Source organism: Perognathus longimembris, chromosome 20 (genome assembly GCF_023159225.1).
Source record: "Perognathus longimembris pacificus isolate PPM17 chromosome 20, ASM2315922v1, whole genome shotgun sequence".
NCBI classification, from domain to species: Eukaryota; Metazoa; Chordata; class Mammalia; order Rodentia; family Heteromyidae; genus Perognathus; species Perognathus longimembris.
The window spans coordinates 23,288,727-23,300,964 of NC_063180.1; the positions used below are offsets into that span (position 1 = coordinate 23,288,727).

The 12,238-nt window shown below is 57.4% G+C and overlaps 1 protein-coding gene across 2 annotated transcripts; it reads right to left on the bottom strand.

Annotated features, from left to right (window-relative positions):
• Positions 1-547: 547 nt before the first annotated feature.
• On the bottom strand, positions 548-10,604 carry Slc17a7 (solute carrier family 17 member 7). Of its 2 annotated transcripts, XM_048329528.1 has the most exons (13): positions 10,543-10,604; positions 6,172-6,424; positions 6,029-6,076; positions 5,325-5,467; positions 4,788-4,902; positions 4,622-4,709; positions 4,383-4,469; positions 4,138-4,280; positions 2,885-3,034; positions 2,598-2,730; positions 1,781-1,891; positions 1,483-1,610; positions 548-1,212 (listed from the first exon to the last, which is right to left on the bottom strand). In XM_048329528.1, the coding sequence occupies exons 1-13, from the start codon at positions 10,602-10,604 to the stop codon at positions 919-921; spliced, it is 1,755 nt and encodes a 584-aa protein (XP_048185485.1). In that variant the 3' UTR covers positions 548-918. The 2 variants fall into 2 exon arrangements, with proteins under 2 accessions (XP_048185485.1, XP_048185486.1); XM_048329529.1 differs by lacking the exon at positions 6,029-6,076 and having other exon boundaries at positions 5,325-5,443.
• Between the last annotated feature and the right edge of the window lie 1,634 nt (positions 10,605-12,238).

The following is a 12,238-nucleotide window of genomic DNA, read 5'->3' on the forward strand; positions in this document are numbered from 1 at the left end:
GCATATTTCCCCAAATTCTGTAGGGGTGTCTGAGAAGGGACAGGTCCCAGATTTTGAATCATTTAGCCCCTGAGGGACACAACAAATGGCCACTGAGAATCTGTGGGTCGTCTGAAACCACCCAGGTAAAGTGCAAGGATTTGGGGAGGAAGGGGAAGGGTCTTGAAACCACCAGGGAAGTTCAATGGTGGTGGCTTCAAACCGTTGAATTAATCCGCTCAAGCAGCCACTATTTAGACCTGAAAGTTGTCAGAAAAAGTGCATGGGGTGGAGAGAGGCATATTGCCAAAACTGCCATTTTGGTTGCTTCCCTAGACATTGTGCTAAGCTAAGAAGGAGGTTGGGGGATTTGGTTTTTCAGCAGTATCTGCTGGTGCGAAGGGGGAGGGGAGGAAGGAGTGGGAAGACTTGAAACCGCCATTTCCCTTCAGAAACGCTGGTGAGAATCAAATCCTGGGAATGGCAGGTGGGGTGAGATTTGGAACTTCTAGAGGAGGACCTTGAATTTTTTTTTTCTTTTTCTGAGAGAGGGAAGTTGAGTCACCTTAAGGATTAGCCTGAAATCTGGGGGGTGGGGGTGTCCAAGGAAAAGGGGAGGTGCCTCAAAACCACGAAGGAGTAAGAGGTTGAAGTGTCCATTCAAATAAAGCCCTGAAAGGAAACATTTGGAACCACTGAGGCAGAACAAGTGAAGAAGAGCAACCTTAGGGGAACATGGGTATCCTTGAAACTGCCAGTCTGCAGCTTCACCACCCCTGAGAGGCTGTGGGGAAAGGAAGAGGATTTGAGGATTTGACTGCACTGGGAACTGGGCCTGAAGCTGGACAGAGAGGAATGGGGTTCCTTGACACCACCATTCAGGCCAGAGATGTGTGGAGTGAAGGTCCTGGAAACTGCCATTCAGTGGGAGGCACCTGGTCAGTAGTCCCGGACAGGGGGTGGGGGCCTTGGGGGCTGAACTGTGCTGTGTGTGGCCCCATAAGAAGGAGGGGGAGCTGGGGGTGCCCCCGGGGGCTCAACATCATCTTCCATGTCACTTTCGTCACTGGCGGCCAGTTGGTCGTGACCAACAAAGCCACATTTCTCTTCACTCATCTCCTCCGGCTCTGCCCATGGCTGCTTTTCTCCAGAAGCAAAGACGCCATAGAAGATGACACCCCCATAATGCACCAGGGAGGCAATTAGGAACACATACTGCCACTCCTCCCGAGTCTGTAAGGAGACAACAGGAGGTCAAACGTGAGGGGTGGGGGGGACGAACAGTGCGTAAGGGTGGCCCAGAGAAAGAGGGGCTGTGGCTGGGGGGGGGGGGAAACCCCACAGATCACGAGACAGAGCCCCAGGGCAGGTGGCACATTTACCCAAAAGGTACCAGTCCAAAGACATCATAAAGCCGGACGCCGAGGTGCACACCTGTAATGCCAGCCCTGGGGAGGCTGAGACAGGAGGACTGTGATTTGGGGGCCAGCCAGGGCTACTAACCTTGTGCTTAGTCATGGCACCCACGATGATGGGGCACACCATGCCGGACAAGGTGCCCACGCCGTTGGAGATGCCCATGAGGATGCTGGCGTAGCGCGGGGCGATGTCCAGGTGGTTGACGTTGAACCCTGGGGGAGAGGCAGCTCCAGGAGGCGCCCCTCGGGGCCGCACCCACTCCCAGGACGCCCGCTGGAACTACCCCCTCCCCGCTCCCCTCTTGCTCTTGTAAACCAGGGAGACTCATTTCTGAACCAGGAGCTGACAGGAGACCCCCAAGCCGAGGCTCTGCAGGTCTCACCAGAGATGGCAAAGCCGCTGAAGCCCACCGCGAGGACCAGGAAGGAAATGGCCACGCCCTTGGAGTGCGAGTACCCGACCACCAGCAGCAGGGTGGCTTCCATGCCGAAGCCTGCAAGAGCAGAATCTGCTAGGCCACGGCCAGGGCGGGCGCAGGCCACCTCTCCAGACCTGCTGCCGCCCCTATCTGGCCCCCTCCTTGCCCCCTGCCCCAACCCCCCCAAGGCTCAGCGCTTGCCCACGCCCAGTGCATGTGGCCCCACCCTCTGACTAGGCCACACCCCGTGCACCGTCCTACCTCCCCTCAGTCTGCACTCAACAGACAGCACCCTACACCTCGTCGGTCCAGGTGCCCCACGCTTAGCCCCTCTACAACCCTAGTGCACGTCCTGCCCCGCCCACATCAGCACAGACCGCCCCTTCCGGCCAAGCCACGCCTCTCCAAGCCCGGCAGGCCCACTCAAGGCCAGGCCAAGCCACGCCCTCCACGCCAAGCCACGCCCCTCTGAGCAGGCCGTGTCCCTCCTGAACAAGCCACACCTCCCCAGGCTAGGTCTCACCCACTCAAGGCCAAGCCACATCCTCTTGAAGTGACCTCGCCCCTTCAGGCAGACCCCCCCCCCGCCACGGTCGGGAGTGACCACGCCCACTTCTGGCCACGCCCATCCAGGGTCAGCTTGATACTAGATTACGTCTGGCAGATCTGTTCCGCACAGCCGGGTGCTCACTCTGGCAGGTCCTGTCCGCCCCGCCCTTGGCCGCGCCCCCTGTACTCCCCGCCCCTCCGGCCCCAGCCCCGCCCAGGCGGCCCCACTCACCGCCGCAGTTCATTAGCTTGCGCACGTTGGTGGTGGACATGATGCGGCGGCTCCGCAGGAAGTCTGCGATCTGCCCCCCGATGGGGACGATGATGGTCATGACCAGGTGGGGCAGGGCCGACACCAAGCCCACCTGCGGGAGTGGGGTGGTGAGGTGGGAGGGGGCGGGGCCGGCCCACTCGCAGCCTCGCGGGCAGGACCCGCCTCTTACCGCCTGGGGGTCCGTCCCAGCCGCGGCTCCCGGTCCCGTACTCGGGGGGGGGGGGGGGAGGGGGGCGGGTCCTCACCTTGCTGATCTCGAAGCCGAACACTTCCTCAAAGTAGGCAGGCTGGGAGATGAGGAGCAGGTAGAACGTCCAGCTGCGGCAGAAATTGGCCACGATGATGGCATAGACTGGCATGGACGTGAAGAAGCGCCTCCAGGGGGTGTTAAATTTCTAGGGTGGGGGTGTGGAGGGAAGAGAGGCCGCTGACACGCGGACCAGGGGTGCTTCTCGTTCCTACCGAATCTCACTGTAGTCCCGCAGAGGATCCTGAGCTCACTGCAGCTCCAGCGACCTCAAAGTGCTGGCTACATCCAGTCCCCAGCTTAGAGGCGGGAATCCTAGCCTCCCAGTGGGGGATAAAGGTAGAAGTCCGGACTGGCCAAGGCCTCCCCTCCGCCACCCCCAAGCTCCCAGCGCTCAGGCCCCCAGATGACTATCTGGAACCCACAAAATGTGAGTCCCATGCCTGTCATCCTAGCTACTCAGGTATCTGAGATCTGAGGATCACAGTTCCAAGTCAGCCTGGGCAGGAAAGTCAGTGAGACTTTCATCTCGAATGAACCAGCAAGAAGCCAAAAGTGTGTGACTCAAGTAGTAGCCCAGGCCCTGAGTTCAAACCCTAGTACCAGGAGAAAGAGAGAAAGGAGGGAGAGGGAGAGAGAGAGACAGAGACAGAGACAGAGACACAGAGACAAACAGAGACAGAGACACACAGAGACACAGAGACACAGACAGAGACACAGGCAGAGAGAGAGGGCCCGGCGCCAGTGGCTCAAGCCTTTAATCGTAGCTACTCAGGAGGCTGAGATCTGAGGATCTCGGTTCAAAGCTAGCCTGGGCAGGAAAGCCCGTGAGACTCTAATCTACAATTAACCACTAGAAAACCCGAAGTGGCGCTGTGGCTCAAATGGTAGAGCGCTAGTCTTGAGCTGAAGAGCTCAGGGACAGCCCAGGCCCAGAGTCCAAGGACCACGACCAACCAAAAAAATAAATAAAAGAAGAAGAAAAGAAGAAAATAAAAAGTGGGCCCAGACGTCTTTCTATTCAATCGTATCTCCCAAATGTAGCAAAATTCCCACATTCTTATCCGGCCTTTGCTTTTAGCCACGCCCCATGGGCGGTCCCAACTCCGCCCCCAGCACCTGCTAATGCAGTCCTCCACTCTGCACAATTCCGCTGCTAGGACCTAGTCTTGCTCTTTCCGTCTGTAGCCCAGTCTCCTCCCAGACTACAGAACCTGCCGCCCCGCTCCCCCTCCACGCTTGGGCCCAGACCGTGACGGGGTTCATGAGTTTGGCGCTCTCCCCGATGGCATCTTCAATGTACTTGCGCTCCTCTTCTGAGATGCTGGGGTGCAGGGCAGGGGACTCGTAGGAGACAAGCAACCAGAACAGATACCAGAAGATCCCGAAGCTGCCTAAAGGAGAGCAGGAGGAAGGTAGGAGCCTGGTGAGGACGAGTGATGACGGGCCTCGCTTCGTCCCTACGCCACCTGGAACCAGGCGTCTGGGGCCCTCACCATAGACATAGAAAACAGAACTCCATCCTGAATACTGCACCAGAACCCCAGCGAGGGGCATCGCGACCACTGCCCCGGCATAGGAACCTAAGGGACGGATACAAGGTAAAGAACAGGTCAAGTTCCTTGCACCTTGGAGCATGTACCCTTCAAGCTTTTCCCTTTCTGTGGCACGGGAGCTCAGGGGCCAGCCCCTTCCTCCTATGTAGGAACTGGTTTCTCCAGCCCCTTCCTCTCACCGCAAAAGGCAGTGGTCGCCAAGCGACTCCTTTCCAGGGGCGGGGCCCATTTGCTCCATATCCCGTGGCAGGCAGGGTATGTGACTCCCTAGGGTGGAGAACGCCAAGGTCAACGAGACCAGGTGAGATCAGAGAGGTGCAGGGGCCGGGCAAGACTGCATTTTACCTCTACCAGTCCCTGCAGGATCCTCACAAAGATTACGCAGCCATAATGGACACGGGCAGCAGAAGGAATCAGCATGTTTAGCGTGGAGGTAGCCACAATGGCAAAGCCAAAAACCCTAATGGGAGGAGTAGAGGGAAAAAAAATGCAGCTACAGCCAGGTGCCATGGTGTACGTCTACAGCTGCAGCTACTCTCAGGAGGCTGAGGCAGGAACATGGTTTGAGCTCAAGAGTTCAAGACCACCAGCTTGGGCAACATACAAAGACTCTTCTCAGCCAAACACAACACACACACACACACACACACACACACACACGGGGTCCAACTGGTGGCCTTGTATTCGCCAGACCCCAGGACCCACCTTCTCGTGACACCCAATTTTCACAATCACAAGCCTCACCTTTCACTAAGACCCGCCCCCCCAAGTCAAGGCTCCTCCCACTTTCCCAGAGTCAATTCCCCCCCATTCAAGATCACACTGTCTAACTCCACCCACTCAAGTGTAGTTTCCACCCACCACAATACCTCACCCCCTCACCTGTTGGCTGCGAATTTTTGGCAGATAAATCCTCCAGGAATCTGAGTGACAATGTAGCCCCAGAAAAAGGAGCCGTGTATGAGGCCGACAGTCTCTGGATCCCAGTTGAACTGGGCTTTCTGCGGGCCAAAAGGCACATCAAACTAGCCGCCCAGCCCCGATTCTGCCCTCCACCAATCAGCACCCACACACTTAGCCCCTTGGCCAATCAGCAACAGCGATCCCCTCCCGCCTGCCAACCAGATCCCATGCCAATCCCTCTGTCAGAGACCACACATGTGGCTCGGGCTAGCTTTCCACCTTAACGGCAGAGCGCAATGCTGCCCCGAGACCCTCCCTAGGGTGTGTGGCCTCCACAGTACTAGCAAAATAGGCAGCATTCCTAAGGGGTCTGGGGAGGGACCTTAGGTACCCACCAGAGCAAACTTAGATTTAGTTAGTGACCAAGCTCTAGAAAAGCCAGGAATCAAAATCCAGTGAAGAATTTAAGGTGGGAATTAAATCAAACAGATGGGACCCCCGGGACAGGAGCAAGATTGCTCGTAGGTCTAGGAAGCAGCACAGTTAAAGGCATGGGGGAGGAGGGGGCTGGGGGACCTAATCTTAAATTTTGCAATCAGTAACCCGATGTGGGGGCGGGGCTTCATTTAGACTAGGGCGGGGCCTCAGGGAGCCCCAAAGTGAGGTCAAAGCAGAGGGGCGGCGCCAGTGGGCGTGGCTATCTGACGGTGGGTTTTTTGAAGGGGCGTGGTCTGAGCGGTGGTGCAGGGCGTGGCGTCATTGGGGGCGTGGCCGGGATGGCAGGAGGCCGCTGAGGCCGCTGAGCCCCGGCTCCGCCCTGAGCTACCTGCACCACCACGTGGCCCCCGCGGTGGGTCGTGCTGTTGTTGACCATGGAGACAATGGCCACGCCCAGGTTGCAGCGGATGCCAAAGCTGATGCAGAAGCCCAGGCCGCTCATGATGGCGATAATGTAGCGGCGAGGGAGGCCGAAACAGGTGCAGTCCACCACCGGCGGGTCCCGGGTTTGCGTTGTCACTGGGCGCCCCTCAGCACTCAGCTCCAAGGTCTCCGCACCTTCCTGCCGCTTCTCCAGAAGGCTGAAGGGCAGCAAGAGGCACAGGCCCATTAGTCCAGGTCCTCCCAGGCCCTTCCTTCCTGTATACAGGAGTTCAGAGCAAAACCTGCTTTTCAAGACCCAGAATTCTAAGTTCACCTACCCTCCTATCCCAGGAGTCCAGGCCTCTGCTGTCTTTCTTCCTTTAAAATGCAGACGTTTGAACTCCCTTGTCTACCTCTCTCAAACCAGGAATTCATCCCCCCAGCCCTTTGACTTAGACTCAGATGTCAACATCTTCAGTCATCTTCTCCCCCAGAACTTCCATCCCTCTTAACTCAGGAGTTCCAGGCCCCAGACTACCTTAGGGAATCTAAGACCCTGTATCCCCAGCCCCCTCCTCAAGGCTCAAAGGTTCTTCCCAGCCCCCTTTCCTGGATCCTGGTCTATTTGAGGAAGCCAAAGGCGCTAAGCAGAGACCTCAGCAAAGGTGTCAAAAGAACAGATGCCTCCCAAGCACCTCTGCTATATATACACCCCCCTCCCTTGCCTTCATGGCATGCCCTTCCCTGCTTCCCGGAGCCAGGTGTGAAGCTGGCATCCAGCTGACACCCCCAGAAGCCTATTCCCAGGATCGTCAGGGTGGAGAGACTCCACCAGCCCACCCTAACCCCACAACCCAGCCTGGGTGTCTCCTGGGGAAATCTGGAGTTCAGGCTGTCAGCCTAAGGGGCAAGCAGGGGGAGTGGTGGCTGGTGTCCTGGCAGGGGACAGATGGCCCTGCTAGGGAGATTGGCTCATTCCCCAGTGTGGTTCTCGCCCCCGCCCGTTCTGGATCCAGGATTGACTCTGTGATGATGAATAGGGCACTTGGGGGGCCTACTCGAAGCCAAGGAGACGACACTTCAGGGAGAGAGGGCACAGGGAAAAGACCCTAAAGGACAGTGACAGAGATGAGAGATGCTGAGAAGGACGGAGACATAGAAGGAAAGAGAAAGATCCAGAGAGGAGGAAGGAAGAGATCAGAAAAGAGACAGGCAGAGATGGAGACCCTTAGAGAGATGGGAACAGAGATGGGGGGGCATACACAGGGTGGGGGAGACACATAGATAGAGACTCTGAGAGGACAGAGATTCATAGAAAGACAGAGACCTAAAGAGAGGTAGGAAAAGACATAGGTGCAATGTTGAAAGATGGAGGGGCTGAGAGACAGGAGAGGCGGGTGGGGGGACATGATGTGTGAGGTATAGCCCCTCTCTGAGGCGGATATGCAGCTAGGGGATCAGGCTGGATCCCAGGAAGGGGCTAGAACAGATGGAGGCGAGGGAGACTAGGACGGGGGAGGAAAGAACAGCCAGACGGTCTAGGGGGAGGGAGGTGGAAGAGACAAGAGAGAATACAGCAACCCCACCCTATCTAGAACTTAAGGAGGAAGGGAGGGGCAGGTAAGAAATGGGGGGGGGGCAGTGGATAGAACTTGAGGGGGAAGAAATGAGACCCTGAAACAGGAAACACAATCAGAGAGGGAATTTAAATGCCCAGAATGTATAGTAGAGGACGTCTTTACAGTCTCCCCCATCAGCCAATGAAATCAGACTTTGACCCAGGTTGCCATCCCATGATATGTGACTCTGAAACTCAAGACGTGATTGTGGCTCCTGAAATTTGATATTCGAATTCGATGTTTAGGAGATGTCAGGTATCTTCAATCAAGGTTTGTTTTTTTTTAAACAGGGTCTCAATATTCCACATCTATACAATGGGAGCAAGAGTAGGAATATAAGTGTGTGTGGGGGAACTGAAAGCAATAGCAGTCGTTTCAAGGGGAAAAAAACAGGACCAGTTGTTGGTGACTCATGCCTGTAATTCCATCTACTCAGGAGGCTGAGTTCTGAAGTCAGAAGTGGAGCTGTGGTTCAAGTGGTAAAGTACCAGCCTTAAGTGAAAAAGCTAAGGGACAATGCCCAGGCCCTGAATTCAAGATAGTATCACCTTTCCCTTCCCCTCCATTTTTTTTTTAAAACAGGGATGCTGCCCACAAGAACAGAGATAGAGACTCCTTTCCCTTTCCTGGATGAGCCCCAACTCAGGCCTGGGGAACCTGGTCCGAAAAGAAAGTGTCTCCATCGCCCTGTGTGTGGACCTCTGTTCATTCTCCACATCTCTGGCTCCAGATGTCCCTTTGGTCTTCTGTTTTGCTTCCTATTGTATAGGAAGGAAACTGAGGCTCCAAAAACAAAAGTAACCTGGCCAAGGTCATGCAGAAGAATAGCAAAAGGGCCCTCCCTGGCCCCAGTGCCTGGCTTTCAGACAGAAGGCACTGCGGTTCATCTCTCCATCACTCCCTTGTCTCCTTGTCCTTGTCCCAAGTTGCCTGGGTTACCATCTGTCTCCTGGTCCAAGCAAGTCCTCCACCCACCATATTCATCTTGAGGAGCACCTGCAGCCTCTGTCCCAAGCTTGGGAGGGAGGGAGACTGACCTGACTTCAAATAATGGGTTTGGTACTCAGCCACTGATGTCCCACTGCTTCGGGGGGGTGGGGTGGCATTCAATGATATGTTGTGTTGTGGCTGATACACGGAACTCCTCCATGTCTCTCCAGACATCTAAGTGAACCCCAGGTTTTGGAATCTCTTGTCTGCTGACTGTCCTGGCTGGACCCCAAGAGGCAGTTCAAACAGGTAGAAAAGAGCAAGGTGAACGTAGATTAAGAAAAATCCAGACCCACATGAGAAATCAAGAAGCAGCAACTGGGGGAAGGGGATTGAGAGCTCATCCCTCTTCCTGCCCCCTCCAGCAGCATGTCTCTCTCTCTCTCACTCGCTCTCCTGACTTCACACTGAAGTATTTTGAGAAACTCGTGAAAGGAGGTGAGAAAAAGGGTGGGGAGGGGCTGGAAAATTGGAAAAAAGAGGGGGTGAAGTTATCTCAAGCTCTCCTGCACCCCCACCACCACACAAATACTGCGCCATCGTGCCTCCCTCTGTCCAGCCTGATTCGTGTCTCTCATCTTACAAGGGGGGGGGGTAACGTTAGAGCCCGGAGATGATCTACAGCAAGAAGGACTAATGTTAGACTTAGAAAAGGACTTGAACGGCCTAGTGAGATGGATTGAGGATCAATTAAAGACAGGGCCAGCGCTGTCTGGGCCAAAGGGACAGGGTCTGAAGGCATGGGGGGCAGAGACATAGTCCTGATGAAACCATCTCCTCCCCACACTGTGGCCAGATATTTTTAGGTTTTCCGCAGCTGAGTAATTTCTCTGATTTGGAGCCAGAGCTGGGGTTGGGGGTGAGAGACTGGGACACCAGGTAACTGGGGTTGTTGCCCTGGATAGGCAACTCTAGCCAGTATCCTGTGGGAAGTCTATCCTACCTCAGGAGTCTAATTTTTTTTCTTCTGCCCTGTAACTCTTTTCTCCCCCAAGGACCCAGGATACTCTGGCTTCTTCCTCCCAGCTTAACTCCACTCAAGGACGAGGATCAGTGGGCCCCAATCCGCCTGAGCCGCAGATTAAAAAATCCCTGAGCAAGAGAGAGAGAGAGAGAGGAGAAATTGAAAAAAGACACCAAGACTGGAGAATGAGACAGAGATCTAAAGAAAGCGACCAGAGATGGCTGGTGGGGGAGGGGGCTCAGAGAGAAGGATTGATGGAGATCTAGTAAAGAGCAATGGCCAGAGAGCCAGAGGGAGGGGGACAGAGATCCCAGCGGAAGAGAGGGGACAGAGGTCCACTAAAAGAGGGGACAGAGTCTCAGAGATAGATAAGAGAGACCCACGGGGAGGGTACAGTGGTCCCGAGAAAGGAGACAGGGAGATGTGTGGACAGGGACCCTCACCCAGAGAAAGCGAGAGAGCGAGAGAGAGCGAGAGCAAACGAGAGAGAGAGAGAGAGAGAGAGAGAGAGAGAGAGAGAGAGAGAGAGAGAGAGAGGATATCCTGAGAAAGAGTAGATCCCAGGGTGGGGTGAGGTGGACTAGATCACAAGGAGAACCACACAGTTAGAGGACCCAGAGAGAAAACTGGGCAGATGGGTGGAACCCATGCACATGCACACACGGCCCATTCCGGGGCGTCTATCGCTCATCCATCTGTCCGCCTGCTCCCATGTGGGAGCGAGTGTCCGCGACCCCCCTCCCGGGATCCCCGCCAGGCTCACCGGTGCAGCCTCCCCAGGGCACGACCCGCCAGCTTTCGAAACTCCTCCTGGCGGAACTCCATGGTGGCTGCCCCTGCTGCCGATCCCCCGCCCCCCTTTCGCGGGCCCGGGCGGCCGCGTCCGGGTTCCCGGGGTCCGCCCCGGCCCGGCCGGCCCCGCAGCTCCGCTCGGGGGGAACGAGGCTGCGAGTGCCGGCAGCCTGGGGGCTGTCACTGGATTCAACGCTGGGGGCGTGGCCCCGTCGCCACGCCCAGCGCATGGGCGTGGCATCGCGGCTCCGCCCAATCCGCGTGGGTCACGCCCCCTGCAAATTGGACCCGCCCTCTTGGCTAGCATCCCGTCCGATTCTGGCCTTTCGTCCCCAGCCCCTGGATCCTGAAGAACTCGAGTTCGGGGCTCCCCACTTCAGTCCCGTGTCCAAGTCACCCCTCGCCTTCCACCTTCCCTAGTTCCTTCCACCCGGATCTCCCCGCTCCTCAATCCCTTCTCCATCCTTGATTTGGCTTCATTAAATCCTTTGCCTTTCCTGCTTTTCGTCCTCCCGGTCCCCCGTCCCTCCTAATTTTGTGAGCCCCTCCCCCAGACCCCCCTCCCACCTGAGCTCTGCTCCAATGCCCGACGCCACCCCTACCCCGCCTCATCTCCAGCTCTCCTTCGGGGAACTTTGCCCCCTCACTCTCAGCCCCGATTTCCACCTGCCCGGTCCACTTTATTTTCCTAACCAACGCTCTCACCTTTAACTTCCACCCTCTTCTGAATGTCCACCCTTCATCTTAAACACCTGCATCTCCGCTGGGATGCGACCCCGTCCTTCCCCCCATTAATCCCCCCCCCCCTTTCTCTCGCTTTAGATCCCATTCTCCAGGGCTGTTCCTCTCCCATTACCCGCTGGTGCCCCCCAAGTAGGTCCTTCTCTCCGTCGGTGTTCCCCCACCCCCCTGCTTCCCTGGCATCTGAGTGGTGTCCTAGCGCCCCAGGATTTCTTCCACGCTCTGGGTCCGGTCCTCGCTGGGTTGAGTTTCGTCTCCGCCTTCTGAGTTTTACCCCCAGTCCCTAAATCGTGTCCCGGACTCTTAGAAGCCCTGAACCTCTGAGCTCCGTCCCTGCCCTCCGGAATCTGCCCTCCGCCCCCCAGGTCTGTCTCCCAGCACCGGGTTCCCGGGAGCTCCGTCCAGGCGCTGAGTTCCGTCTCCACCCCCTGAGCTCCAGCCCCGCCCTTCGGGGTGGAACCCCGACTTTCCTCTGTGGCCCCACCCACCCGGGGCAAGCGGACGGATCCGGCCTGGCTTGGGTCTCCAGACCAGCCCCTCTCCCGGGATGAGACCCCCTCTAGATCTGAGCCGGGGCGGGGTGCAGTGCTTTCCCGTCCGTCTGCTTCCCCACGTCGGGCCGCAAATGCATTTGGGATTAAATTTTCATGATGCGGCGGGCGGGCGCCAGGAAGCTGGAGCGTCCCGGGCTGCGCGGCCCCGCCTCCGGCCTCCGCGGCGGGGGTCTCGGTCCCCGCCCGGGCGTGGCCCGGCCCCCGCCCCCGCCCCCGGGGAAGGTGGGCAGCGCCCCGGGGTCCGGGCGGAGCGCCTCCGCACGCGCCACCCCGTGGCGGCGAAGTCCGGAGCCGCGCGCGGGGGCGGCGGCCGCGGCGCCGGGCCAGGCGGGGAGGAGGCGCAGATGGCCGGGAGGAGGGAGTGGGACGCGG